This window comes from Hetaerina americana, unplaced genomic scaffold (genome assembly GCF_022747635.1).
Source record: "Hetaerina americana unplaced genomic scaffold, ioHetAmer1.1.p SCAF_9, whole genome shotgun sequence".
Lineage (NCBI taxonomy): Eukaryota > Metazoa > Arthropoda > Insecta > Odonata > Calopterygidae > Hetaerina > Hetaerina americana.
The window spans coordinates 30,065,017-30,090,683 of NW_027287538.1; the positions used below are offsets into that span (position 1 = coordinate 30,065,017).

At 34.7% G+C, this 25,667-nt stretch overlaps 1 protein-coding gene across 1 annotated transcript; it reads left to right on the top strand.

Moving 5' to 3' along the window:
• The first annotated feature begins 4,525 nt into the window (after positions 1 to 4,525).
• On the top strand, positions 4,526 to 25,091 carry sip3 (septin interacting protein 3). Its single transcript, XM_071597644.1, has 12 exons — positions 4,526 to 4,855; positions 4,933 to 5,025; positions 5,114 to 5,266; positions 5,362 to 5,410; positions 8,497 to 8,727; positions 10,684 to 10,783; positions 13,568 to 13,710; positions 13,816 to 14,046; positions 16,457 to 16,657; positions 18,612 to 18,770; positions 21,144 to 21,381; positions 22,987 to 25,091. The coding sequence occupies exons 1-12, from the start codon at positions 4,718 to 4,720 to the stop codon at positions 23,210 to 23,212; spliced, it is 1,962 nt and encodes a 653-aa protein (XP_071453745.1). The 5' UTR covers positions 4,526 to 4,717; the 3' UTR covers positions 23,213 to 25,091.
• Positions 25,092 to 25,667: the final 576 nt, after the last annotated feature.

Consider the following 25,667-nt stretch of genomic DNA (forward strand, 5'->3'; position numbering starts at 1 on the left):
CAGGTTTGGCAAGGAAGCAAGTTTTCTTTCATCAAGACAATGCATGCCCACACACAAGTGTCATTGCCATGGCAAAAATACGTCAACTAAGATACGGAATGTTGTCATACCCACCTTATTCACCTGTTTTGACTCTATCAGATTTCCATCTTTTCTCAAGCTCAAAATTTTCTTCATTGGACAGAGATTCTCTGTAAAAAAAGAACTATGAGCGAAAGTAGACAGGTATTTTCCAGGCCTGAAGGAATCTAATTTTCGAGATGGGATCAAGACTTGAGAACATCGGTGATGAAGTGCATGAGTGTACAGGAAGACTACATTGAAAAATAAAAGAAGTTTCATTGGGGTAAGTCGTTCATTTCTATACCATTGCGTGAACTTTTCAAATTATCCTCGTATAATAAGTAGTATTCAAATTCACTTCACCATAAATGGTTTAGTTATGGATGTGAGATCTTTATTGTTAAGTTTTTTGATTGACTTTCACATGATACAGAGCTTTAAATATATGAGGTCTGTCCAGAAACTATCCAGCCATGCAATTTTTGTGAAAAATATAACATACCTCTAACAAGGAGGCTTTAGTTCCCTTGAAGTAATAACCTTGGGACCTCGCACACATCCCAACATCTCTTCTACTTTTTAAAACAATGGGCAAAGTCGTTTTTCAAAATGGTCATCAGCTGCCTTGTCGAATTCTCTTTTATCTCATCAACATCAAGAATTTCATGCTGCAGTTGCAGGGGACCTGGGATGAAAATTATGACCAAGGTTATCTGAAAATGGTAATAACTGGAGATGAGTAATGGGTCTATGACCCTGACATGAAAGCCCTGTCTTCCCAACTGTCAGTTGACAAGATGAATGTGATGAGGAAGCTGATGACAATTCCAAAAAAAGACTTTGCTGGTAGTTTTAAAAAGTGGAAGAGATACTGGGATAAGTGTGTGAGGTCCCAAGGAGAGTACTTCAAAAAGGACTAAGGCCTTATTCTTCTAGGTCAGCAATTTTTCTCAAAATATTGCATGGCTGGATAGACCTCGTATAAACTAAATACAGTCCTGATTGCTTATCTAATAAAGTAAAGTAAAATATGGATTGAATTCAATGTTTTAAATTTAAAAATAATTAGCCTGTCTGTGAGTCCGTCTGAAACATTGAGAGATAGCCATGGGTGAGAGTTCTGATATTTATAAAGCTAATTACAATATCATGTGTGCTGTCCTGGTTTTCCAATTAATTTGTTGATTTATATTATTGATGTAGACCTTCACTCAATTTACCAGTTCTACACTATGCTAGAAATAACATTTGATATTTGTACAAGGAGGGAATATTTTTAACCTGAGACAATATATTCCATTAGTTGGACCCTCATTTCTGCTCATTGGGTGTTTGTGTTGAAGATATCTTACTGTATGAGTGTTCATTATGATTTTTTTCATAAAAGAGCATGAATTTCGAAGGTATGTGACTTAAGGAATGAAGTTTACTCTTAGAAAGGTGAAATACAGCTGAAAGATCATCAGCCAAAACTATTGAGAAGATTGGAGTACTAGCCATGAATGTCAAAAGCCAATACATACATAGGGACTTCTGTTTTTAAACATATTCAAACGCTGTTACAAAGATGAATGTATGTTTTCAGTGAACATTCGAATGTTAAATTTTGGAAGTGAATTGATAATTGTACTAAACTATTTATCATTGCAAATAATTTTAGTTTTGTTCTGGTTTGAGACTCATCCATTTGTGATTGTTTCACAAAGAAAAAGAACATTTCAGGCAAGTAACTCACAAGAAAGGACTCTAAAGACACCTGTGGGTGCATGATTTTATAATTTTTGTTCAACAGGCCACTAAGTTGGTTGAGGTTGAAGAAATGAGAAGACAATTACCAGGAATGTTCACAAGATATATATCCATTCCCCATGCTGGCAAAAATGAAAAAGCCAAAGCATGGAAAATTTCAGCTGCAATTTTGAATACCTAGAGTTGATGTTAAGGTCACATTAAGATGAACTTGGAAATAACCTGCTGCAAGGGTTTATTAGCAATTGAAAGAGAACTGATTAGAGTATTTCCTGGTGCAATTAATTGTGAATCTATATCCTATTCAAATAGCAAATGTTCATGTCTTTAATTGGTTGGCTTACAAATAAATACCTACTAGTCCCATTCCAAATTTTCATACAAATGATAAACATCCAAGTGATTCACCAGATGACTCCCCCTCCCGATAGGAGATACATTTTGACTTTTCACATACTCTTCCCTTTTATCACTTTACATGATTAATGGGTATTCCTAATAGATTGAAGGGAAAAAGAAATAATTGCTAAGCTGCCATCAAAGCTCAATAGTAAAAAATATATTATTTTGTCAATATATTAATCTACCCTGAAGCATTTAGAATAAAATATTTCCCGCCTAGTTTTGGTACACTACATCATTATCAAGTGAAGCTCTCACTGTATACGTGTTGGGAGGGGTTAAGCAAGTGGGAAAAACCATAGCTCTTGGGATGGGAGAAAAAACAGGTAAAAGTGTGGGGTGGAGGATGAGGGGTTGTAGAGGAAGAGGGAAAGACAAAGGAATATGAAGAGTCCAGTTGGTTGCTATGTGACAGTCTTTTCCTCTAACCTGAATTGCTTATCCATCATCCTGTCTACCTAGGGTGTGTGGGGAAGGAGGATGTTGTCCTGTGGTGTCAGCTCGGGTCCGTTGTCCAATCTAGGTCGGTGTCCTCCTGCGTCGGCTTGAGACCAAGCCTCTGTGTTACTGGCTGGTCTCAAGGAAGAGTCTGTCCATTGGGAGGAGGAGGGGAGAGAAAATTTTTAATTGTTCTAGAGTATCTAGTTTCCTCCCTTTCCCTTTGACATGTAGCATTTTGAGGTTGAAGTTTCAGTTGTGATCAGTTTCAATTATGTGCTTTGTGACCATTGAAGATTCATCTCCTTTCTGTAGACTTTTTCAGTACTCGTTTGCTCTTGTTTTGAAGTCTCTGCCTGTTTGGCCAATGTATTTAGGGGGATAGGAGTTACATATCAGTTCATATACTCTCCTTTTCTGAATTCTGTCCACTTTGTCTTTTGGATTTCTCAATAGCTTGTAGAGGTTTAAAGGGGTTTGAAAGGAAACTTTTTCATTATCTTTGGGGAATTTATTTGCTATTTTATTTGACTGGTGGCCGATGTAGGGGATCCTGCTCCAACGTTGTAAGTTTTGGGTGGAGGGAGATGTTTCTGGGCTTAAAGAAGTTATGCTCTGCAATCCTTTGGTTATCCTCTTCTTGTGTAATAGGGTGTCTATTAGGTTTATACTGTATCCATTGTTAATGGTTATAGTTTTTATGGTGTCTAGTTCTTTTTTGTAGTGGGATTTTTTAAGTGGAATGTTCAGGAGTCTGTGTAACATCTAGTGGAAGCTGGCTGGTATTTGTGCAGTAGGGTCTAGGGATTCATGTGGTATAATTTGGTCTGTGGATGTGGGTTTCCTGTAAATTGAGAACTGGTGTGTTGAGCCCTCTTTTCTGTTGGTTAGATCTAAGAAATTAATCGAGTTATTCTGTTCTGGCTCCATAGTAAATATTTTGTGTGCTGAGTTTCAAAATGGAACAAAGGTTTCTAGTTGTCTATGGGTTCCTTTCCAGCAGCAAAGAACCTTTGTTAATTGGAAAATTGTAATAGTCTTTTTCTCTGTTATTATGGAACAGTTCCACCACATCAAACCTGAATCTGTAATTTATATTAAAATATTTCCCCTTCAAATTTTGCATAAAATTATTTTCCTTCATTGTTTTAGTGAGGGAGAGTACCAATTCGCACCCCTTTCCGACTAGTTTATATCTTTATTGATAGAGAGATATGATTTTTAGTATGATTGGTGATTATCAGTACAGACACATGGTGACTCACAATTTTACATACCTCTTTCGGCATGGTCTTGATACATGCCAATTAACTGCACTCACATTCATTGTTGATATTTATGCAATATCGATGTAGCATGAATATTAATTCATTATTATGAAATAGATTATTTCATTATAAATATGTATTAATTAAGTTATTAGTTATAAATGCAACCATAAATATCCATTTCCTTAAGATAGGAATTCAGATGATAACCTTGCCGTTTTCTCTACATGCAGAGTAATTTTTTTGATTCTATGAATAATATAGTTGTATTTGCTTCATTATTTGCAAAGTAAATTAACCTAACAAAAGTCAGAAGTGACAATTGAACTTTATTTTCTCCTTGCCTCTGTTTTAAAGGCAATCGCGCTATTGATTGCAAATTAAACACCGATACATAAATTAAAACTTAAGGTATTGTTACTCTTGCGTCATGGAATATTTGTTTGTGGTATAAATAATAGTCACGGTTCGTCGGCTCGCAATTTGTAAGGGTTCATACTGGCGCCTATAAATGTGCCGAAGAGATGAAACATGCAATGGGTGTATGGCAACCACGCGTAAAGGCAAGGCAACAATGTCACCAATAAGATTGCTCCAGAATTACACCCACGTCAGTTTTATTGCCGAATGGGACGAGTTGGTTCGTAATAAAGCAGTAATCCAAGAGGAGTAAACGTTCTAGTCATTTACGAAATTGGCTTTACTAAACATTTCCTGAAAGCATAGCTATTGAATTGTAGGGTTTACCTTTTATATATTTAAATTATCTCTCCGTGGATCTCGATAAATAAACGAAAATGCGTTCATTAGCTTATTTCACCATAACATCCCTCAGTTTCGTTATGACAGCTTGTGTCATTGGAAATGCCTATTACCAGAAGAAACAGTTTTACCCGTCGGTGGTATACATTACGAGATCCAGTCCGAGCATGGCGGTTTGTATTATTTATGTTATGTCAAAGTGTCGGTTTTGTCATGGCGAACGACACTAACGATGCATTCCGTTTTTTAGGTCATATATATCCAGGCCCTTGTCCTAGTAATTGTGATCGGAAAAATAATGCGGAAATTCTTCTTTGGGCAGTTAAGAGCCGCTGAATATGAGGTAAAAATTATGTAATATTACGCCCTACTAATTTGATGTCCAGTGGAAACATTATTCACATTGAATTTTATGAACTTTTTCTTTTCAGCATTTAATGGAGCGTTCTTGGTATGCTGTGACTGAGACATGTTTAGCCTTTACAGTGTTTAGAGATGATTTCACACCCAAATTTGTAGCCTTGTTTACAGTTCTCTTATTTTTGAAATCATTTCACTGGTTAGCGGAGGATAGGGTAGATTTTGTAAGTGTTTTCGTGACAATCTTTTTCATAAATAATTATTGGATTCCTTTCGAATGATTTTTTACACTTTACATTGTCAAAACTTTATTTTTCAGCTGGAAAGAAGCCCGTTCATTTCTTGGGTTTTTCATCTCAGAGTATCAAGTGAGTCAATTTCATTTTATTACTAATACGTAAGTTGCCGACCCGGAAAATTTCACGTTATATCCACATAAAAGAACATCTTAAACTGGCCTGATAAACCTAGAAGTCCAATGTAATTAATGACCACACCAAATGGTAATTTTACATCAGTGAAAAACCAGAGAACTTTGCGATGTTGTTTACTTCCTACAGCAATTGAGCAGTTTGATAAAACCAACGAAATCAATATAATGACAACATTGTATTAATTACATTTGTTACATGTTTACCACTAGTGCGATTGTATTCATTCGACCATTTGAAATTCACGCGTCAATATGGTGTTATGTAGCACTATTAACTGTCACCCTGGGTGCATTTCATCCTTAATCAGTAGAGTAGGATGCTCTGTGCCCATTTTTATTGTTCAAGTAGCAAAGGTAAACGAAGTAAATGGATTATGGATGTTATAGCTGCCTTTGAAGAGGCAACCTAAATATCGTATTGCGGAAAATTAAATGTTATCATTCAATATTATTATAATTCGTGTGTGATGTGCTTTTCCACGTATGAAATGTAAAAAGCGAATATTTAGTACTTTGATAGTTGTATGTACCTTGGAAAAGCTCACTCTCAAGTCTCCCCAATGAGTACTATTTTTCCCAGAAGTTTAATTTTCTAAAGTACTCAAGATGGACATGGAAACGCAGGAAGGGGATAATAAAATTGCAAAAGTAAAGAAAGCTCTAAAAATGTATGGAACCCTCCATTCGGTGTTTCATTTGGTTCCTTAAATTTGATCCTTTGACTCCTGGTTGAGAAATGCTGTGTGTTATCCTCAGTTGTAGAGCATAATTAATTTTTGATACAAGTGAGGAATTCATTTCGGTTGGTGTTGCTTTAGTCACTGTGCCCATTAGTTCTGCATTTTTATTGTTGACTACTATTATTGCTACTAATATTTACCACATACACTGAAATACATACAAAAACTATATTCTGTTCCCTGGTGAGATAGACAAATTAGAAAAAGGATCATTTTAATTTAAATCAGAACACTTAAAATTTGTACAAATCTCTTTCAAGCATACTCTTCATTTCTTGAAACTTAATCTATGGAACCTCTGACTACATTCACCATCTCAGCATATTTCTTTTTTTACTACTTTTGCTGTGAAAGTACTCCATACCACCTCATTTACTGGCATAACTCGTTTTATTTCCATACAAAAATGTGGTAAACTGCCATCCTGGCTGCCTTGGATTAGCATTTGTTGTTATATACATACATATGCGTGTGCATATGCACACACATCCACGTGCTAATAATGACTTCTCTGCCTGCTTTTGCAACTATTTTAATATATTCTCCCATTGTTCACAAACATGATAAAATTGATAAAAATGTTATGATAAATCCACTGTTTCAATTATTTCACTGTATTCATTCATTATGTACTAATTTGTCTCATTCTCCATGTTAAAACTCTGTTTTGCTTTCCAACGTATTATAATATGAGTCATTTGCCATCTTCACATGGAAGTCTCAATAGTCTACATAAGGATATTAGTACAACATTCTAAAAATGTTGTCACTACCATTTTCCTTCATGTGTATTTTCACCTCATAACTGTTTTAGAAACAATTTTCATATCTTATGGCATTGGGTGAGCCTTGTTAAAGTTAATGGAGCCACGAGTTTTCCAGTGAATGTTTTGTGTCAGTATTTATTGGAACATAGTTAATTGGCAGTTTAAGTATGCTAATTTTTCTTTGTTGAAAACCATTCTTGACCTTAAAGTGGAATGATTTTTAATCCCAAATTTATTTCCCCTCAATTAACACAGATCTTTGCCAAGTAGGTTATAAATTCAATAGTGCTTTGACTTACTTATGGAAAAGTTATGTCTAGGCTGCTTAATCAATTAACATCTTTTGGATGCTCAATAAAATAAAGAGTTTACATTATATGGCCTCTTATAGTTTTATCACAAAAAGCATTTAAATCTCTTTAGACTGGTTCCAAGAAACTGTAGTTATTTCAGCAGAGTCACCTGCTGGTGTGTGATCAGTGGCAGGAATTTTGCAGATTGAAATAGTAACTTGCCTTGACTGGGTTCAAATCTGGGTCCCTTGATTTATAGTCAAGTGCTGTTGCCAGTTATGCTAGAAATAAAATCTTGGACTGGGAGAATGATTTTTAAAGCCGTGAAAATCTCCCTCCTCTATCCTTTAACTAATTAAAATGGTAGAACTTAATTCCATAAAAAAAACTGCTTAGAAAAAATCTTCCAATGACAGAAGAGGCCAGTGTATTATTTACTAGAATGTTTATAATTGCAAACATATTGCTCGGTGTGTCATATTTAATTATTAGCAGCTGTTAAGAAAGCTAGGGCCTGTAGTGATTCCTCAAAACCTTGGATAGAAAATACTTCCTATACTACATTTTTAGAGCAGCCTTTGGTCCACTTCTTTTAATTCCACTAGATGCAAATTAATGCTGTTTTAATTGGTTTTTGCCTCAACCTCAAATTCAGTTATCCAAATTTTTCTATCTATAGCTTATTTTCGAGAAATAATGATTTGTTGGGATATTTTAAACATGTGCCATCCTGGAATTTTAAACATGTGCCATCTTAATATTGGTGGTATCTAGTGCTCTTTTGGAAATTTAGAGTCATGTAAAGATGAAAGATTTGTTTCATTATTGCTTGGTTACTTGAGGGATATTGTTAAAGCTCTGGCAACTAAACACCACTGATAAAGTATGAACCAATGGATAGCATTGAGCAATTCTAATACACTTCCCCCTCCTTTTTTTTCCAAATAATCAAAAAAATTTATTATTTTCATTAGAACATTTTCAAATTTTTAGACTCCAAAATGTATGAAAACCTATTACTGATGTGAGTTACTAAAAAACAATGTTTTATCATCCATGCAACATTATTACTAATTCAGCAATTTATTTTAAATTAGCACTGTTCCAAAAACTAATTTTCAATCGAAGATAATTCTGGTAAAATTTGCAATTTTTGTGAAATTTGAATGTATAGTTTTAGTCATTATGCTTTTGAGGTTGTTAATGTTTGTTATATTTCAGTTTTACTGGCATTGCTTGGATTGTTGGATGAGCACTTCGTGGAGCACGCCTACCAATCAACAATGTCCAAAGGGGCTTCAGTACAGCTGGTGTTTGGTTTTGAGTATGCCATTCTTCTAACAATCATGATTAACATAACCATCAAGTACATTCTTCATACCATTGATCAAACCAGTGAGAATCCATGGGAAAATAAGGCTGTATTTTTGCTCTACACTGAGCTTGTGATGGGTAAGTTTGGGATCATTAAATGAGCCCCATTAACAAATTATTTATTTTCAAAACTTTTAGGAAAATAGCCTTAATCATATGTACTTGTGGAACATGAGTGATCATTACCAGTAAAAGTTAACCCAATGTGCTCTCACTCTTCTCATTTTATAAATCATTTAGTTCCAAATTTCAAGTTCATAAATGTTTTACAGCATTGCTTAGATTTACACGCTGTGCATGTAGGATGGAGTAATAAATGGAATTTCTGAAAATGGGATGAGAAAATCATTAAACAACCTGGACGTAAGAATGCCTGAAATTTTGCACAAAGTAATAGTCTATGAAAGCAAAATATTTTTGCACTGCTACCTTTATATTTGAAATCTTCTCTAGTCAACTCATATTGCCATATCACACCGAATATAATGTAATTTAAGTTTGATGATGTGCATTTTAGCAAAGCAATTTAATGAAAAAAAAAGCAAAATATGCATTTCAATAAACTTGAAACAATTTTGTGATGATGAAACCCCAAACTCAGATAATCATTATTTCTGGCCACAATGTAAAACCTGAAATACGTTATTGCAATTAAGATGTGTAAATATTGATACTTTTGGATTGTTCTGGATATTAATTTTATAATTTACTAAGATCATGGCATTTTTTTCTATTACTTGAAATGTCTTTGAAAATTATTTTCATTCTATAAATGAGATCACCAAGATAAATGAGTCACTTCAGAGAACTTGCTTTGTATATCTTGTTTCCAAAACACACAAACCATATTCCATATCAAAGCTTCAATTAGTCTTCTCTTAACATCCTCACCTACTTTCCCTGTCATCAATTCCCTTCTCCTAGGCTTCTTTGCCTATTGTAATTTTTCTTCATAGTCCTCACTACTTCTATCTTCTTGGTCTAAAGCTGCCTAGAAAGAAAAACGTCCACCTGTTCTAGTGTTTTCTCTCTTATATAATGTTTAGCTTAGTCGCCCTCCTCTTGATAACTTCATAATCCTTGTTTCATTTAAATTGATTCTCATCCTGCAGCTTTCTCCCTGATTTTCTAATGCCCTGTGAAATCCCTTGGCTAATTGGCTTACCCAAGCTCAATCATCAGTAAACCTGACCTCTTGGATTCCCCGCAAAGTTTCATTCCTTTCTCCAGTTCTTCCCATGCCTCATTTACAATGGCCTCCAGTTATATGTTGGAAAACATGGGTGATGATGGACAACCCTGCCTTACTCGTCTTTCATTGCTTATTCTGACTCTCCAAATGCATCTCTCACCTAAGCAGTCTTGAGGCATTTAGAAGTTTCATGGAAGTCCCCTATCCCTCCAATATAATCATCATTCTGCAATACATTCATAAATTTTACACAGTTTCCTCTCTGAAAAACCATCTCAAAATCTATGAGACAAACAAATACATCCTAATTGTATTCTATATTCCTCTGTTATTGTGACATCACTGCTGAATGTCCCTCCCCTTGTTGAACCCAAATAAATCAGCCCATAAATAATCATATTCCCTCCTCTTCATCCTCTAAGTGGTGGTCCTATGTACCACTTAAGCTGTGCAATGAATTTAACTTGTCGTTCTATAGTCCGAAAATATGGCTGCCTTTTCTGAAATTGGAATTCACTGATCTAATAAAATCTTCCTGCCAAAATACCTCCCTCATAAATGCTATGAATTAGTTCATAAAAACACTTCCTTCCAAATTTTCCTAAACATTAAGTGAAAATTGTTTGTGGTATATAGTAAAAAATGATTGCTAACTAAAGAATTGGGTCTCTTTGATTAAATCTTAAACAGTCTACAAATAAGGGCTAGGAAAACTCTTTAAGTCTTATCTTAGTACTGAGCTCAGGGGAAGTATAGTGTATCTGAACTGGTATTTAGTCTTCTTGTATCTGTTACATATCCACTTATATGTTAATTAATTTCATATAATATCTTTGTTGCAGGTTTCATCAAAGTTGTTTTGTACCTCACATTTGTGGCGATAATGATCAGGCTGTACACCCTTCCACTGTTTGCTTTCCGGCCAATGTACTACACAATGCGGTAAGTTATTTTTATGAGTGTATGTGGGTCCTAGATTTATGAATGGCATAACTTCAGTTATGACATGGTAGAATTATAAAACATTAATAACCATATGTCATATTTTTCCACAAGTTAGAAATGGTATTACTGACCAGGGTGTGATGCTCTGCTTAATCTTCAGGTGAAAGCTTACTCCTGAAGAAGATTTAGTTCTTCAAAACCTGGTTGATAATGAATTTTGAATGAATAGAAAATGAATAGTAAAGTGCTACTAATTGATCATTAGTATCATGGATTTACATTTTTGTCCCCATCATTTTTTATTACACAGCTTAAACACTGTATAATACATTGGGGGACATTTAATATTACGCTATGAACATATTTCTTGCACTACAGAAATCATTTTCATTATTCTGTTGTGGTCACACCTCCCAGCTATAACGAAATGGGGGCTGTTTGGCCTCATGCTGAAAAACAACTCATTTATTTATGACTTGAGGGTAAAGTCTTGATATTTAATTGAATATATAATAAAATGTACTTTCTATGATACTGTTGTGCGGTTATGCAGAATGTGTATGTTAGTATTATAAATTTATAATGTTTACAAAACACCTAAAAAATCCAATTTTCTCAATCAAAGCAGCATTAAGTCTCCAAAGAAGTATATATTGCAAAGATAAGCGATCAGAGCAACTCATTGTTCGTGATAATGCAGCCCACGAAGGAAGTGAAAGCTCAGATGAAAACATTTCTAATGAAAAAGTAGCTCTCAAAAGTCACAAATACCTGTAATAGGTGTTACAACACCTTTGTTTAAATACCGTTAGAATAATCAGAAAACATAAAGTCTGGAAACATTTCATATTTGATTTTTTCATAGACTCATTCACTGCTATGTTGTGAATTTTGATCACAATATGTATACAGGTAACTTAAAGAAGTTAAAAAGATCTATGACAGACGATAGCACTAGAGCAGGCTAAAAATGAGAGATAATGCAGTAGCAAGCTGTCAATTGAGATTAGATGTGGTTATAGCAGATAAGGTAAAAAGAAAGGTTGGTCATTATCAACCATGATCTTAATTTGTGTAGTAAGACAGGAATTTATAAAATCAAGGTAATGATGATATGCAGTATGTAAACTGATGCAGAAGAAAAGAATGACTATGATTTAGGAAGAAACAGACCCACTTGATGAGATGAAAGATGTGAACAAGGTTACTAACCTATATGGAGAAGTACTTATAAGCAATTAACTTCAAAAGAATAAGAATTAAACAAATAAATTGTGTGCAGTTGAAATACAATGTATAATACAATAAAATTAATAATAAGTAATAAATTTTCTTTTGTGGAAAATTGCCAATTTTTAATTAAACTTATGGATTCAACCAATCTGCAAATTTTAGAATTTTACAAGTTAAACATAACCCATTAGGTACAAAAGTGTTCATTTGATACTCCTATTTGAATAGACTAAAATGGAGTGGATGAATAGTGAAGGGTGGGAAAATTTGTTGTATGTGAGTCAGTGATCAAATTTGGCATTATATTCCATTCCTCCTACAACTCTGAGAACAGCAATTGACTGAGCTGAGGGCTGAATGGGAGGGAGGTAAATATGTTTAAATGTGAGTAGTGAAAGTCTGCACAAAAAGTTAGAAACATTGAGTGAGTTTGTATGTTTCTCAATAACTGAATATAATATAAACTTTACGTACATTGACATGTTTCAAGAAGGGTGAATTCCAACAAATGAAGAGGTATTGACAGGCAATTATATTAGTAACAGTATAGCAAATTCTGGAACGCCTGCAAATCAGTGAAATTATAGTATGAAAGGTTGTATGTTTTTCATTAGAACCAATCTACCAACATTAAACTGATAGCACTAGCAAAATAAGCAGTTTTACATAAGAAAATGTGTAGTAGACCTATTGGTAAACATGCAATTGCATGAAATAATATACGATATTTTATGAAATAACTTAAATCAATTGTATAGGAATAATTAAGACCATTTAAAAATCATGGAAATGACAGAACAAGTAAGGGCATTGCATGTATGCATAATAATAAGCTATCAAGCTTTCAAGCAACAGAATTGGCAAAATATTAGATAAATATCAGGTAGGAGTATATTCCATAGAATCCCAAGAGGTTTTTAGGTGTGAAATTCTAATGGCATCAATTCTATCCTCCATGACAATTCCATAATTTCTTGCCATTCACATCAACTTTTAAAAAATCAAGTTATTTTAACAAAGCAGTCATATCTCCATGCATACTTTCAGTGTAATAACTAAGGTGGGCAAACACATCTTACATAAATGGCTTTGTCTCATGGAAGTCCAAAAATGTCTTCTAGAAAATCCACGATTTTCATTGATGAAAAATGTGAAGTTTTGTTCCAGGTATTTTGTTGGCATCAATTTTACATGAAACTTCTTTGAGAGTTTAAAAAAAAATATCTGTTATTGTTTTAATCTTTATGGTATAGATACTAAAATATGGTAGGAAATGAACTTAAGGTTTCAAGATAATTCTTTCCTACCAAAGGACTAATGACCTATAAGTTTGAGCTGATTAGTTAAAGAACGGTGTTGGCAATCGTTTTTATGGTGCAGTGAGATGATATTGTGCTTATCTTTTCTCATTTGGTTAAGCAATCATAAAAATTTATCAGCATCTTAGGGAAGAATTCATTTGGGCAGTTTTCAGAAGTGTTTATAGTCTGTGAATAGAAAACATTTAAGAATCTGTTTTTAATATGAGCTTCTCTCGTTCCTCTGCAGAGCATTCAAAAAGGCATTCAATGACGTAATCCTCTCCAGACGAGCCATCCAGAACATGAACTCGCTATATCCAGATGCAACTCCCGAGGAACTGGCTGCAGCTGACAATGTCTGCATTATATGCCGTGAAGAAATGGTTACTGGTAAGACTTGGTTGATCTTTTCATAATGATTAGAATATTTTCAATAACTGCTTAGTCAGTGTGTTCAATCATCTTCATCCTATTATGAATACTTTTCTCATATAGCTTCAAAGAAACTGCCTTGCAACCACATATTCCACACGTCCTGTCTTCGATCGTGGTTCCAAAGGCAGCAGACATGCCCCACGTGCCGCCTCAACATTCTGCGCACTACTCCAGTGACCAATGCTCGACCTCCTGTCCCTGGAGGTGCAGCAGCACAGGGCAATACACAACAGAGAATGGCAGGGAGGCAGCAAGCTCAGAATCCTGGTGCACCTGGCGGCGCTCGGCCAGGTATGCAAAAATTTGGAACCACAACATTTACATAGTTCTTAAATGGCCTCAATTTTTTTTTAAATCATCAACAGTGCACTACCCTAAAGTTTCTCTAAAGTCACAAATATAACACCATTGATGAATAACATTTAATTTATGTGTACATGTTCACATTATCAGTATTCTGCCATTTAAGGCAGGTTTTGGATGGACACAAGGCTGCACAGCAATGCATTTCTGCTTCTCGTAACAAAACAACCTCAAATCCAACCCTACAGTAAACCCTTCTTCAATTACATGTACTTCCTTCCTACCTCCTTAGTATTTTGCCCAAATTGTTCCAGCTCCTCTAGTTTATGATCTCTTATTCTAATAAATGAAAAAGAAACACTTTGTTCCAATCCACCACTTTATTTCAGGTACGACTAGTTTCAACGCTACGGCGTCATCCTCAGGTACAAAGTTTAAAGTCACAATCATTGTATATATACCCTCTTCTGGAAAGGGTGGGGGAGTTGTGGGAAGAGGGGGCGGGGAGGGGAGTCTACATCGTGAAGAAAAAGGGAGGAGGATGGACAAGAAGGAAGAGTTGGAGATCCGGAGAACAATGAAGAAACATCCTTTACTCAATGACATTCTGTTTGAGAACGTATCACCTCTCCTGGAAGCCTCCCTAGCAATAACAGAAAAACTGAACCTCTAACCCCTTCCCCCTCCCATTGACTCCTAACCCGTGCCTTTATCCCCATTAGCCATTGACTCAAATCATACCGACCAATGCAATTTTTCCCCTTTCTTAACCCACCTTCCAATCCCCCCCCTCACTAATGCTTTTCCTGGTGTTTCCCACCCTCTCCCACATTCTTTCGTACCTACCCCCGTACTCCCCTCCTGGCCCCCTCTTCCCACAACTCCCCCACCCTTTCCAGAAGAGGGTATATATACAATGATTGTGACTTTAAACTTTGTACCTGAGGATGACGCCGTAGCGTCGAAACAAGTCGTACCTGAAATAAAGTGGTGGATTGGAACAAAGTGTTTCTTTTTCATTTATTAAAATGAACTTCCACAAAGTTGAGGCTGAAACTATTGAAATCATCTTATTCTAATATTTAACTTAGCTTTCCTCTTTCTTAAAAATCACATAACTTTGGTTTTGTTTGCATTGATTCTCATCCCATATATATCACACCGAGTCCAAGTTTTCCAAGTCCCTAAGCAATGTCTAATAACCCTTGGATGACTAGCTAACTAAAGCTTGATCATCCACAAACCTATCTAATTTTATATATTCCCTGTTTACTTTCATTCCTATCTCCATTCTTCCCATGCGTCTTTTATTCTTTATACAATTTTACCAATTTTTTCCCATTGCCCATTCACTTGTTACATAAATGCATTGTATTTTGATACACTTCATAATGCAATAACTAGATATTTGTTGACATTTTCAGGTCATGATAGTTTCAAGACCTTAAAATGTCAGACAATGCTTCAATTTAATATTAATTGAAACTGAAAATAAATCTTAATTGGTTTATTTATGGAAAAACTTTAATTTAGTGTGCAATATTTGCAGACCAGATCAGTTTAGGGTTGCAATCTGACAACAATGGATGCCATTTCTCTGAATACCTATTGATTGGCATTCGAAAGTAGGTGTTCTTTACCAGATTCACACTTGACCATTATTGTTTGATGACTGAATTATTCCTGTTATTCACCAATTACTTTCTCTTCAGTTCTTTTCTTTTCTGTCTGTTATTCCAATTCCATTATTGTGTGGCATTTGTTTTCTATCTTCTTGTCATAGATTCTTTTCCAATCTTGCAATTGTGCTAGTGTACACAACACAGACTAGTGCATTTGTTATTCACTGACTGTTTGCCCTCACTTATTGAGGACTGTAATGTTGATAAAATATTGTAAAAAGTGCTTTGTATTCCGTGTCACATGAAGATGTGAACTTAAGCAGCTTTTACTGATTTTATATGCATGTTAATGTTGAAACCATGTGGTTAATCATTATTTACATGATCATAGCCCTTATGACTTCACCCAATCATCAAAGGATTCCTTCTGCTCATTTTTATAATAAACAGTTTTCCAATTCATGACGTATGTTTTTAGATACTCTATTTTAGTTGCCCCTGTACAGAACACTACCTTTATTGCGGCATTCACCGATCAATGTCAAGTGTTGGCTAGAGAAATAATTGGGAGAGAATTATAGTGCTGTATAAATGTTAGTACCTCCATAAGCATTTTAAATGTGGCCCCCATCCCAACATTTTCAGGTGCAGGACACAGACATTGTTCATGCACCTCATGGTGACCCTAATGACTTGTTTTGATCCACTAATGGATTGAGTGTTTAATTTTTAATCTATTGATAATTGTCACTGTAAATATCACTACTTTTTTGCAGTGTTCATGAATCCATTTCAAGTACTGGCTGGTGGAATGATCGGAGGGAATGGTGGTGCTATGCCAGCACCTCCATTTGCATTTCCAATGTGGCCTCCATTCCGACAGCCTCAACAGCCACAACAGCATGGGGACACTGGTAATGCACCCCAGGGTGACCCCAGTACATCATCTCGTCCAAGATCTTCCACTCCTCAGTCTGGTGAGCTATATTTTGACAGTTACTGGTGTCAGTTGTTTTGCTATCTCTTGAGGTGGGTCATCATACCAAAATATTGTAGGCTCACTAGGTGAGAAATTAGCTGAAAAATCACAAGCCGGTGATAAAAGATTACATAAACTGGGGTGATTCCATTCATTTTTCGATATTTGATAATATATCTAAAATGATTTTATAACTTAATGAGATCACTTGAAGTAAATGGCAGTTGAATGGAAAAAGCAATATAATTTTAAGGTTAAAATGTATTTTATTGTTTCTCTAGTTACTTCACAGAGTATTTTCTCTGTATTTTTTGCTCATTTCAGTATTCAACTCTGGATATCATTATAGAAATTAATTGTGGATCCATTTGACTCTCCAGTTTCCAGTTCTTGCAACTAAACCAGAACTAGGATCAAAACAAAAAAAGCCAATTCCAAATAATACTCTATGCTAGGTTTTTCATTCTCTAATATCATGTATAAAATCGTAATATACACTGCAGATAATCAAAGATAAGGAAACAAAGTAGCTTTAAGTCATTCTGGCCCACCTCTGACTGAGATGATGATACAAGAATAAAGGGAGAAGAAGGTGGATGTAGTAAATGTAGTTATGAATAACAAAATTTATGTTCATGTGCTCTTAATGGTCAAAGCTTTCACTGAAACTGCCACTTAAATACGAAGAAATGTTATTAAGCATCAACTCATGCTGTCATACTGATGGGAAGAATGAAACGGACATCAATTGATATTGTTTTTGATTGAAAAAATTCTGTTGGAAAGTTAAAATTGAGACAATCATGATGTCTTTTTAAAAAATCTCAAATGAGCAATGCACCACATCAAGTGAAGATGGCATTGTGTAAGAGGAAAGTGACAACCCAAGGGAAAATAACTGCAGAAATGATTTGGCAGCAGTGATGCATTTCTGGGATTCTACAATGAATAAATGTTGATGGACAGGTAGCTGCTAATTGTCTGATGTAACTATTCAATTTTCTTTGTATTAAGTATAATCATCAAAATACTTTGATCCTTTTCTCTCTGTTACAATTATTTTTTAAAATTTCTAACCCGTAAAATCAGATTGTGTCTTATGGGCCGGGAAATACAGTGGATAGGTAATAATAAAGTCAATAGGTTTCAAATTCCATAACTGAAGATAGCTAATGGAGTCAAAAATCAGGTTCTAAAAAGAAAATTATCTGTGGATATTACAAGTGTTTTTTCTGTACCTTTTCTAAAAGACAAAAAAGTTATTCTAATTGTAATTAGGTCTTCCTAAACTTCAAACATAACTCCTGCAAAATTACTTAACTTCATTTGTATCTAGTGCTCTTCATTACCTGTTAATGATACATTGCATGATTGATATATTATTATAAGGTAATCTACTGGTTAAGGTAGGTTTTCGGATGGACACAACTACCGAATAAATATTTTGTTACTCCTAACAAAACACAAAATCCAGCATCCTACTCCACATCAGGTCCCTCTTCATCTCTGAGTACTTCCTTCCTCCCTTCATCCCGTCCAACATCCCTATCCTGTTCCTGCCCTTTCCTCGTTTGCCTAACATTCTCCCCTCTATCAAAGTCTTCAAAATCCCACTGCTGATCAATACGCCCTTCATCCATTTTTCCTGCCTCCATAGGATTGCTCCCAACAAACACATCTCTTCACCCACCATACCAAGTACTTCTTCATTAGTTTTCATCTCGTTCCATTTCACCTTCTCCATTCTTCTCCACACTCACATTTCAAAAGCATCCAATCTACGTCTATCCTCCTGCTTCAATGCCCATGTTTCCGCGCTGTTCTTAGCTACGCTCCATGTCAAAGTTTTACCAAGTCTTTTCTTAGTATCCTTACTCATACATGATTAATATAGCTATGATTGATATATCCACTAAATAATCTGACAAATGTCTTGTGTATTCCTTCTGCAGGTGATCCTACATCCTCTGATGGTGATGCTAATGCACGTGGAAGTGGATCTGAGAATGCATCATCCAGCCAGAATCCTGGTGAGAGTGGAAGTTCAGCCGAAGGGGTGCCCAGGAGCAATCCACCATTCTTTTACCCACCCTTCCCTTTTGTGCCATTTGGTGAGTTTTCCTTGCATTCTAGAATTTTTGCTGTTCACATCTCTGCTGATCAAATTGAATCTAATTAACTAACCCTATCTCCATGAATAGTTTACCCAATGGCTAAAAGAAAATTGCAAAAAATTCTGAAATTACTATTGGATTCAATGTACAATAGAATGTTTCTCTGGTCTCACTTGCTTTTAAGCATAATATAAAACAACACTGTTATCTTTCTGCATCTTTATTTATTTAAGCTTAAACATTTTAAATTTGATCTACTCATGATGGTTATGGTTCTAGTATAATTTGTTTAAATATTTAGTTGCATAAATATGAAGTTATTTCTGGGAAAAAATAAATTGGTTATTTTCCTTTCATGGGTTCAACAGGTGTTTTCAAATTTTCTTTACAAATTCCATTTTGCTGTTCAGCAAAGGGTTAGCTTGGGAATTTCAGTATTATGAAGTCCTGTTAAAAGGGGAAATTTTGTTTTTTTCCATACTACTCTTTTCTTTATGTCCTCTCCTTATTTAAATGTTGCCTACTTACTTTTCTTCTTTGCTTAAAAATGTCATCCCTTAAATATTTTGACCTTATGTCATACATCTATTGCCCTTATCTGAAACAAACTTTGTATCTTTATTTGATTTTTTTCAAAAGTATTTTCCATTCCACTTGAGAGTAGATCAGTGAATATGCCACCATTAGCAGAAAATTATAACATTAAAGTAACCTTTGTTTTTATGCCAAACCTTTTAAATCTCCATCACTATGTTTAAAACATTTTCCTTAGGTTCCACATGATGAAATTTAGGTTTTTGATCAATTTAAGTATATTGAATCTATTAGAAAACTGTAATATAAATCCAAAACGTAAAATTTATGCTCTGTAGTCTTTTCACCAGGGAAAACCATGTAAATGGACTAAATGAATGTGTTTACAAAATGGATTATTCATATTTAGAAACCATTGTACATATTTTCATGAAAAATTCACCATGAATGCAAGGAATTGTAAAACAATAGTCTGTTTATTATAACCATGCCGATGGTAATACACATAAGAGTAAGTATTGGCCAGGGGATACTTACTAGATTGTTGTTGATTTGCCTGAATATAAGGACAGTGGTTACAAATAAACATTACAATAAGTCCATTTTTTCTACATCAGTCATTTAATGCATAGTATTTGTAGAATAATAGAATCAAAGGACAAGAAAAATGAAGAAAAAATCTCTGGTGCATCAAAGATTAGTGATTACTATGCAAAAGAGTCCTTGAGTTTCTTTGAGTGAATACTAAATTGACTTCGAAATTCCTGATATACCTCATACTGTGAAAGATAAATTAGTTAGGATTTACTTGAGTTGGATAGATCAATGCTGAATCAAAGGGGTATTGGTTTTTTTTTGCAAATGCAACATTTTCACAAAGTTACTAAAAATCTCCATATCCACTCATTAGCCAGATGCCAAAGAGAGTGACTTATTTCGGAGGCAAGTCCCAGATTTAGTATTTTAGAATGTTTAGAATAGTCCTTTTGAGAGTAGGGTATTTTCTAGCATTAAGTGACTATATACAGCAAATACTTCCTCACTCCATCTCATTCTCTAATAGTGTTCTTCATTACCTAAACTAATCATGCTAATGCTCTCATAGCCATTGCTTTGTTTATGGCTATTGATTATTATGATCAAATAGTTAAAATATATTTGTTTGTTTTAATGTTTGTTGATCTTTTCAGATTCACTATTTTGTTTTGATAAAGAACATCACTCTTGAAATAAATTATGTAAAAGTTTGGTTAAATCAGTGTGAATGAGTTCATGAATGATTCTACAAGACTTCTGCAGTTTAAGGCAATAAATTCCAAAATAATACAGTACTTCTTCATTCATTTGTCGTGGTTATACATTGCAACATACATGCTCCTCGATTAGAATATTCCTCATCTTGAGAATATTTTGGGTAACGTCCATCCATGGCTTTCTTGTTCTACCCCTTCCTCCCAAATTATTTATTCTTATTCGTATAGATTTTTGGTGATTCTGCTTTAGTCCATTCTTTAAGCATGATCAAATCCAACCGGTTGAGGAAAGCACATTACTTATCATAGTACCTGTCTATTACTTGATTATCAGACACACTCGCATGTTACCCACTTACTCCTCACACTACTATCTAGTCTATTTTTGCTGCTCCTCAAGTATCCATGTGCTATGTTTTAAATGTATACTTATCCCAGTATGGACAAGTTTCTTCTTTGGCATAGTAATTTCGGGAGGAGTGCTCTTTTTTGCATTTTCATTTTTTCTGCCATACTTGACAGCTTTGGTTTTTTGAAATCCACATGTTTTCATTATATTGTTATCTTCATACGCTCTTTGTAGGAGTTCCCCCACCTCCTCCTCCAGTTGGCTGTCTCTCTGGTCTTCCAGAAGAAGAGTTGAGGCGCCTGGAAATGGCTGGACGAGAAGGACTAGAAGCAAGGCTTGAAGCATTAAGAACCATTCAGATTCTACTTGATGCTGCTGTCACTGCAATGGGACAGTATGCAGCTGCTGTTGCATCAGCTGATGCTGGAGCTCAATCACGACCTTCAGCTCAACAGCAGTCTGGAGAAGCCAGGTAAGGGCATTTCATTGAGCATATGATTTAAGGCTGCCCATAATGGGAGAGATATTGAAAACTTCATGTGTTCAATTAAGTCTTCTGGCATGGTGATTCCAATTTTTAGACATGCAAAGCTGGAGGGTGGATCATGCCATTAGATGTAGATGCTTTTGAGTAGTAAACCATGATTTTCTTAACATTATTCATTTTTCTTAGTGGCCATTTTTTTTAGAAATGGTGTCTTGAATGGCTGTGGGTGATTAGGTCAGTGTATTTGTTCTTTTTACAAATAGGAAATAGTAATTTTTTTGGTAAAAATTTTTACATGATTATGTGAACTGGCCAAATCATCCACAGTAATTCAAGGCATCAATTTTCACAGTAAATGGCATCTTTATTTCAATGTTACACAGGCTGCTGCCAATATCCATGTCACAGTCCTACATAAGGAACTGCTAGTTATCAAATGAATTACCACGAACAATGGTTAATCTACCAAAATCATAGACACATTTTACAGCAGAAAATACCCCAAACTAGCCATCAAAGACATTGAGAGAACCCTCCCTATTGCCTACAGAACTCTAAAATGGTGGAAAATACCTTTCTCACAAAAGAATTTGATTAAAATTAGCAACTTTTTACATAAATCCAAAATAAAATCTGCATTTTATGATAAATATAATTTACAAAGTATGTTAAGTCTTACCAGTGATTAAATCGAAACAGCATTAGAAAGTGGAGCATATAAAAGAGAATATGACTACGACAATGCAGTTTACATTTGGCTAACAGGGAAAAATTTCGGAAAGAGAATTTAGGAGTATGAATTCTGTTTCAAAAATAAAAACAAGACCTTTCTGTTTGTCAAAAATTTTATTGAGAAAGATGACATTAGCAATTTTACTCCAAATACAAGAAGAAATCAAGGTTAAACGTTCTAGTAAATTTGAAATGATACAGTGTCTAGTGTTGATCAATTATAATATTATAAATAAGTACAGCAAAGTTCACATGCCCCCTTATTCATTGCCTTTAGTGAAACAAATTGTTTAGCTTGACTTTCCTTTAAAAAGTAGCTATCTCATTAGTTAGCTTTGTACTTTTAGTGTAATATTTCATAGGAATCCAACCTATACCACTATGGTCTTCCATAAATTGAACAGGGATTGTTATAAGCTACTCCGCACATTGTTGTCCTCTCTTGTGTAAATGCATTGATTAGTTCTTATGTATAAAGGTCTTACTCTGGAATATAGGTTAACCATTTTAACATGAAGTGGAAAGCAGACATTATCTGCGAAAAAGGGACATCTAGAATCAAAAGCTATGGTTTGCTTTTTGCAGTTCAATTTAAAAAATGTATATTCTGTTTAATAAAAACACATTTATTCTTCTTAAAAATTGTGGAGAAATCCACAGTTTTCATTAACAAATATTTAACTGAGGAAATATTTTTGTTCAGTTCAGTAAGGGTGCCACTCCCACTGTAGCTTTTGTGCATAGAATAATTGTCACTCAGAAGACACATTTTTTTAGGCAATCCTGTTCCACCAGCATAAATCATGTAAAAAGTAATCACAGCATACATTATGGTACAAATCTATTTTCTGACTTCAGTGTTTCCAGTTCGAGGACAGAGGAAATTAAGGAGGAGCTGACCAAAGACGTGAAAACAAAAATCAATGCCGGTGCAACCACTTCTGCAGCTGCTGGTACCAGCAGCAGTGAAAGTGCCAGCTCCACACAGTCTCCAAGTGAGCCAGCACTGACACAAGAACAGGAGGAAGTACGCCGCAGGCGGCTTCAGAAATTTGCACAAACGCCCAACGATGTGTCTGAGTAGGCCCATCTGACTTAATTGCTGATCTAATGCAATTCGGTTGACATTATTGAAATTTTGTGTACAACTGAGAGTGATATGGATTGTATACAAGGAAGTGTTAAGTTTGTGTTTTTCTCCACGCTAAACACTTAGCCATTGCCACTCAGGAAGTGTTTACTGCAAAATCCAAAGAAGCAAGAAGAGATACATTAAGTTCAATGAATAAAAGCCTAATCTGGTTACAGATATATAGCAAATGTTGTTTTCAACTAATGATTTCCAATGGAAGTCAAGTAAACTTTGCTATACAAGCACTTGGTTTTAAAGTTATTTTAACTTGCAAGGGTCTTTTTTATTATAGCCTCTTAAATATCAGTACTTTTGAGTATTGAATTAACTTTTGTGATGGCCATTTGTTTAAGGAAGGTCTGAAATGCTTTAAAACTTGAGTGCATTGCAAATTCTTTGGATTGGGTAGAATCTGTGTGACCCCAGAGTGTTTACTCAGCAATTAGTACCATGCATGTCCATCTGAGGCCCTGACGGTCACTTGCTCTATGATGATCATATTCAGATACAATCTTCTGTGTTTGTCATGTTGATGAGAGCCATGCCAGTGTCATGAAAACATATGCAGATCTTCACTCCATCTCATTGGTTCAATCTTTATATTTTCTTGATGATGAAAATATTAGATTTCAGCTGTATGTGATATTGTCTAGGTGTTCTTAAAGTATTAAAATGGAATACAAGTAAATTAATGTTTTTATTTTTCAAACATTTACAATATGCATGAAGCATTACTGCTTTATTTTCTAGATGTAATCAAAACATTATGACCTTCCAATTTGGACATGTAAAAGTATGTGGGTATAGGATTTGCATGTGTTGCATGAATGTAATATCTTTCCTTGTCTCTTACTTAAACACACTGTCTTACCATTGAATTCCTGTCTGTTTCCTTTCACACCTTGTAGCAGTCCAATGTAATTAATTTCAGCCTCCTTGATGGCCCAGCATAGAATCCCCATTATCTTTCCCCATTAAAACTTGTCTTTGGATGCCTTCAACAAATCCTTCCAATCTGTTTAGGTTTAATACTGCATCCATGTCTCCTTGTGTACATTTTAATCACTGTCTTCTCATCCCATTTCATTATGTCATCTTATCCTATGTACTTGGCATGCCAGTCTTCTTGGTCTTCTCTCCTTAGATATTACAGTTTTAACCATCTGTGTAGCCTGGCACCCTTTGATGTGATGCATTTTGATGTTTCATGTTCTATCTGGTTTAACTTACTTAAATAGGTAGTGCTTTACCATCATCCCTGCATTCAACTTGGTCATACAGTTAAATATGCTCAGTGCATCCGCAACCGCCCATGGGCCTTAACTTGTCTGCCTCCACCTTCTAAAGTTTGTCTTCTTCTTTAGGCCACTCAAGTGCTCAAATAAATGTATAGTAGGCTCTTGATTATCCATGTTGAGTTTTCCAGATATTGGATTACCTGATCTGCATTTACCCATATTACTTAATATTGATTTATTCATCATTTATGAAGAAATCCATTAATACTGTGAAAATATAATTTCCCCACTCAGGTTGGGGTCTTAATGAAGAATTTATATGCACAAGTTTGGAAAATTTGATTATGAACATGCATAAAAATTTTTGTTTGATTGCAGGATACCATCTCAAATATAAACATAAGTGTTTAAAAGAAGCAGATGACAATTTTTTCATACTCGGATGTAAAGAAGAGTGATCAATGCCCTTCTAAGTGATTTTTAATTATGACCCTTATACCATTAAGGCTCTTCTTTGAATTTGATTAATGTTGAATATATTCTTCAAAAATATGGATTAAGTTATGGAGGAATTTGGATTTTTAGTTTTGATGGCATTTCTCCTAGGTATTGCATTCTAAGATTTATTATGTGGATTCCATCAGTCTCTTTTTCTAGTTGACAGTGAAGAGACTTTAAGCAACATATGGCAGTCATAAGTAAGTATCATATTAAGTACTCACTGGTAACTACTTAAATTTGAACTCAAAGACTATTATAGCTTGCAAAACTAACATAAACATTTAATGTTGTCAATTTGCTGACCTGTTTGAAGGTTGGCTTCCTCTAGGTAGCACTAAATTAATTTCATTTGCATGCTAGCATGTTTCTCTTCCCAACCGATTTTTATTTAGTATAATAATGCTTACACTTCACTTTTTCTCCAGTGATGGCAGTGCCTAATATGAGACTTTCTTTAGCACATTATTGACCATTTTAATGAGAAATTTTCTCAAATGGAATCAGTTCTAAATTTCTGTTCATTTTTCAATCATTCATCATGACAAATATTCAAGATTTGACTAGGATATTACTGCAATGAATGTGAATGATAGCATTTATTTTTGTTAACAAGTTTACTGTAAATTCTACATTTCATTTGCTCAAGATTTTTAATTTAACCTTGTCAT